Source organism: Solanum lycopersicum, chromosome 6 (assembly GCF_036512215.1).
Source record: "Solanum lycopersicum chromosome 6, SLM_r2.1".
Lineage (NCBI taxonomy): Eukaryota > Viridiplantae > Streptophyta > Magnoliopsida > Solanales > Solanaceae > Solanum > Solanum lycopersicum.
Window position 1 is genome coordinate 36,784,906 of NC_090805.1, and position 5,924 is coordinate 36,790,829.

Here is a 5,924-nt window from a genome sequence, read left to right on the forward strand (position 1 = left end):
TTTGGAAAGTTAAAAAGTGAGGAAATGTGAAAAATTTTTAACTTTAAATTTTTGGCCTTTAAAATTTCTAATTCTCGCTCATTCGGCGACATTAGATTTTTTCACAGACCCACTCACCGACATGCCGAGTGGGCACTTACGTCGCTGAATTTTACAAGACTTACAGTTATACTAGGGGTCCAAATGGCGGACAAAGTGGTGATCGCCAAACTTTTCCGCAATGCGCCAATTTTCTCCTGGGCTCACCATGTTTTACAGACTCTAACTTCATAGTTACTTTAGTCCAACGGTGGTCCAAGTCGGGCTCGCCGACTTTCTTGATGAGTCAGCGACCGGACACTTTTGCTCACAAACTTGCAAATTTTCAAACACATTCCACTTTTTCACCTGCAAAATCAACCATCGATTATTTCTAAAACAAAAAGAATGAAGTAAGACTTGAGTTGTCTCCCAAGAAATGTCTTAGTTAGCGTCGTTCCACAATGAAATTCCCAACTCAATTTTTATTTGTTGGATAGAGAAGAGACAACATATCCAATAGCTGAATCAACGTTGAACGGGAAGTAGCAATCTGATTCAGCAGTGTGACATTTTTTTTTATCTCACTCAACACTTTGTCTTGTTCTTCGACTTTGTGGAGAATGAGTGAGAGTGTCTCTTTTATTGGTACACCCTTGTGTTCCTTGGACTTTCTAAGCTCATGAGGAGGGAATGTACCGATCTTTCGTTTTGTACGGCACCTACAATTCCATAATCTGTTTGTCCATGAGATCCAACTGAGTCAACATTGTTCCCAAAATCTGGTCCTTCTTAGTATCCTTATTGGTATTGGCCATATGATCAAGGAGTTGGGTTGCTATTGTATAGGGTAGTCGTGTGAGACCACTTGGAGAAATTTGGTCAGTCAATCCTTTGTTCTCCTTACCAAGACCAGTATAGAAGCAGCCCGGTAGCATTTTATCTAAGATTCCATGAGTTTTGCATTGCAGCAATAGTGACTTAAATCTCATCCACAACTCATTGATTGACACACCCTTCAATTTCTTGAAACACAAGATGTTATCCTTTAGAATCATATTTCTCAAAGGAGGGTGGTTCATTGGGTCACCGTTGCTACAAGAAATGCTCATTTCTTCTGTTCTAAACAAGCAACATGAGAACCAAAATTGAAAGTAAGTGATTCAACTATGACTAAAAGAACAAAATTCAACTTAACCAAAGAATACTAAATAAAATCACTCCTCGCAGCGGCGTCATTTTTACTAATAAAATTTTAAAGACACTTAATTCAATTTTAAGCGTGAATGATCGTTACTGAGTATAATAAACCAATTAAAAGAATGGGGTTCAAATCCCACATAGGAATGTACGTGTTTAAGATTTAATAGTAAAACGAGAACATGTTTCAAAGCAGTCAAAGGAATAGACATTATCGAATAAAAACATAATCTAAATTTGGGGGTAACAGATAAAGTGGGTTTTGGTTTCAATTATCAACAACTGCAGCAGCTAATAACATGAAATAACAATGATGACATGAGTTCTTGTCATGTGATTCGATTATAGGCTAATATAGACAAACGGGTAATTGCAACTGTTAGAAAATAGCTGAATATTTTTATGTAAGCTAAGTCATAGAGGGAATAAATTTTCGTTCGAACAATTTACCCCGAATCAAGTTGTTTCCTATCAAACACCAACAAGCAAGCAAAATAACACAAGCATACACCTTAGTTGATTCACACTTTCGAACTGAATATGTGGAACTAAAATTAGGATTCACTCTCTCGAGATGAACCCAAGTTAACCCCATACCCATTGACCATCAATCAATAAGCTTGATTTTAAACCACTATCTCAAGCAAGATAAAAATACGAAGGTAGAATTACAATTACAACTACAATTTTTAAATTAAATCACATTTATTGATTAAACTCACTTCTAACCAATATTTAAACTAATAATTAGCAATACCCATAAACTAAATCATCACATAATCACATTCCAAGAATTGGAGATTTAGCTAGATATCATAAAATGATAAAAATTATAGCAAATTGTGTTTCTATCAACTGGTTAAGATTAATTTCGTCCTTGCAATACTCCAAGTTGAAGAATCTCAAAGACCCACTTCTGATTTCTCAAAAGGTAAAAACTTCAATTCTTCAAAGTTAAGGAAAAACTTGTCACGATACTCAGATTTCCAATTAAAAATAATGATATTTTCTAATTGAGAAAAAAAAAAGATCCCTACTTAAATTTTCAAAAACGTATTGACAATCGCCAAAAATATGTTGTAAGGGGTCATTCGATGCAGTAAGTAGGGCTCGCCGATCAACTCGGGATCCTCCCTTTTTTCAATTCCATTGCCTTTTCGTCATGACCTTCAACATCTTCCAAGTATGTAACTTTGGGCGATCTAACTCTGCATCGCAGAATCACTCGGCGATCCTCTGACTGCTCATTTCTCTCACCAACTTAATTTTCTTCTTCAAGGTTTGGCAGACTGAACTTTAGGCGGTCTAATGGTCACTTGGAGACTCGCCAAATGGACTTCGCGATCATCATGCTCTCTTTTCTTCCTTCTTTCAGCTCATTTCGTTTCTTTTTGCAAATTAGTGTCCTTGCTTTGTCTCAATCCAAATACTTGGAAATCAAGGATTTTACATTAGTTATTGGCACAATATTTGAATTTGAGGACACTAAATCGATACAACTAAAGACCTATATAAGCCCAAATCTTAGACTCATTTGTCTCTATAGATGCTCTCCTCTCTCACCTCAATTTTCTCCTTGTCGGTTTCTACCTCCAACTCATCGACTGCCACATCATCCATTGGCACATCTCCGGTGGAGACCAAAGGAATTGCAAAATTGGTCAGGGCATCCACATCATTTGTTGCTTCCAATAATGAAGTAAAGTCAGTGGACTTCAAGTAGTCCACATCCTTCCTCAGATCTAAAACCTCGGCTTTTAAAGTCGTCACTGCAGAAGACTCCCCATGTCGATGCTTACAAGTCATGAATATCACTTTCAAATCATCAATAGAAGTCTGGAGGGGTGTCAAAGTAGCAAGGATAGAAGTATCGATCATCCATGGTAGCACAACCTCTAATTAAGTCGCCCTCACATCGGTCGAATGGGCTAAGTGACCCATCTTCAGGATCATATCCTGAGGAATCAGGATATGATATATATATAAAGTATCTAAAAATACTCTCAAAACTCACTAAGGTAAACCAATAAAAGAGAGCTTATGGTATTTGTACCCTCTGGAAAGCTTGTTGGGACTTCCAAGAGTTGTTATTCTATATTAAGCTTTCATCTTTATAACTTGATTTAGTATTTTTCAAAAAGAGTATCTCTTTTCTTTTGTGTAGCTTTTTAATTTTAATTTTTCACATGACATGTTTATAAATATTAAAAGATATTTCAGTACATTTGACACGATTTTAGTTTATAACCACACAATTCAAAAATATTTTTTTCTAAACTCGTGTTAAATCAAAATAGGATAAACAAATTGAAATGAGAGAAATATAATAGATAATAACCACCAAATCTCTCCTAAAGCTTGTTTGTGTCGCATCTTCAAAAAAAATTCTGCTGCTAATGGGCTAGGTTTCCTACACTCACCAATTAACTATCGACTTCTTCTATCTCAATTTATGGGATACATTTTGAATATTGAGATTCAAACAATTCTACCTTGGACCATGAATTCTTCATATATAGTTTAAATATTTTGAGTTGTTAATTATTGTGACCTCAAAATACTTTTTATGCAATTTATAAATATATAAATTTCATTTCAAAAAATTTAAAGGTTTCATATGCAAATTTCTGATCAAACTTAATTTGTTTGACGAACGGAAAATGAAAAGTATCACATAAATTGAGACAGAGGGAGTACAATTTTTAGACTATTGGGAAAGTGAGGGAAAGCTCAAGCCTAAATAAGATTGAATTATACGAAGCAAAAGAATTACAAAGTGAACAAATTCATCTTTTACTCATTCTTTTTCCCTCCTTGGATTGATCTATCGATGTACATGAAGTCAACATATATAAGTTAGTACTCATCAAATTCGAAAAAAAGAAGAAGAAGAGATACTCCTGTGAATGTCATGAAATTGAATATCGTCCATCAAATCTTGTTTGTCAGGTGCCAATGGTGGTGGTATTGTTTAACAGATACAAGTATTTGTCAACCGCACTTGTAGGGACCGCAACATTTACCTTCACAGAATCCTTCTGATCATACACCGGCAGTAATATACAGTACCTATCACAGCAAACTGGTCCTACTTCAACAGGCCTCCCCATTCCTATGTCAATTTTCTCTAATCCCAGTTTTGACCATTGTGACATTATTAACACACCTACTGAGTCTGGACTCGTTCCATTCGAACTCACTGATTCCACCACTTCTCTTACGTACTCATCGTCTACTCGATCTTTCGCTCTCTTCACTAATCCAACTGCGTATCCCAATCCCTTTTCAACTAAATCTCTGGCACAAGATTGAGCGCATCCTAAGACGAATCCGTTACCGTAATACCCAATCGGCAAGCTCGGCTTCACTCGATTCCGTATGTTGATTGTAAATAATAGTTTTACTGTTTGGTTGGGTGGTAAATTTAATGATGTGGCCCAACTCTTCCATATATGAGCAGAGAGTACTTCAAATGAAGTGCAAGAGGATTGGGTGTATGTTAATAATTTCTTCAATTCGTTTACTCTGCTCCTGTTGAATGTTACTGAAGTAGGCGCGAGTTGAGAAAATCGAGAGTTGAAGTTACAGAGATCGGCTACTTTGTTAAACTCTGGATGATTTTGTTGATAAATGCGTTTATTATAAATGTTTGGATCCATGAGATAGCGATTCCATACTTGACGATTTAATTGAGTGAATTTCTGCTTACCAGTAGCTAACTCAGCGAATAAGTTGAGGAACTCAGCACTACCAATTCCATCACAGAGACAATGATTGAATCCAACGCCTAATGTAGCCGATCCATCCGATAGCCAAGTCAGCTGGACAACTAATGGTGGAGCCCCTTTAAGGACGTCAGTTACTTGTAACGACAACAGCTTCCGCCATTGCGTGTTATGACGGGGAGCTCCTTCGAATTCTTCCGCCGTGAGATCGGAGGCGGCTTGTATGAAGGCCGCACCTTGAGCTCTGCAGACCACTTCAAGGCCTGCCGAGCCATTTGTTCGAGCCCTGACTCTTCCGGCTAAGGGGTAGTAAGGGACCAGGGCTCGACCAAGCGCGGCCTTGATACGGCTCACTGTAGCTAGTTTATCTAATACATGGCGTGAGGGCTTGTAAACGAGCAGATATTCGATGGTGAAGCGCAAAAAGAGCTGGGAATCCAAAGCGGAAAGTGGGAGAACTTGTATAGGGGTTGGGTCTGAAGGGGTGATTAAAGTAGCTTCTTTTACATGAACAGAGCTTGACATTTTGGCATCTGAATTGTGATATGAACAAATATGTGAATATAAAGCTATAACTATATCTAATAAAGATATGGAGTATATATACTGATACAACATGTACGGTCTTTTCTGGCCAAGTACTGGGTTAAACGGAGGGGGTGGGTTTGTACCTTGTAATGTATATTTTTAATGGAGGATATTACCTCCTAATCTTGTGTCAATTTTGAGAGATAAAACATGTTTTTTGTTTATTTGAATTTTTTTTATATGTTTGTTATACATTTTAAAAAAACAGTAATTAATTTGATTTATTGTATTTTAAGGTTGTTTTCAAATATGACTTAAAAAGAAAATATAAAATTTATGCGTTACGATTTTAAATTTAAGCTCTTAGCTACAACAACATAGTCACTATAGTATACACAGGCGGGTCTGAGTAGAGTAGAGCGTACACATATGTTATCTAAATCTCAAAGTGGA

General features: G+C 36.6%; 1 protein-coding gene across 1 annotated transcript; it reads right to left on the reverse strand.

Moving 5' to 3' along the window:
* Positions 1 to 3,859: 3,859 nt before the first annotated feature.
* LOC101246931 (alcohol acyltransferase 9) lies at positions 3,860 to 5,674 on the reverse strand. Its single transcript, XM_004240869.5, has one exon. The coding sequence runs from the start codon at positions 5,559 to 5,561 to the stop codon at positions 4,164 to 4,166; it is 1,398 nt and encodes a 465-aa protein (XP_004240917.2). The 5' UTR covers positions 5,562 to 5,674; the 3' UTR covers positions 3,860 to 4,163.
* Between the last annotated feature and the right edge of the window lie 250 nt (positions 5,675 to 5,924).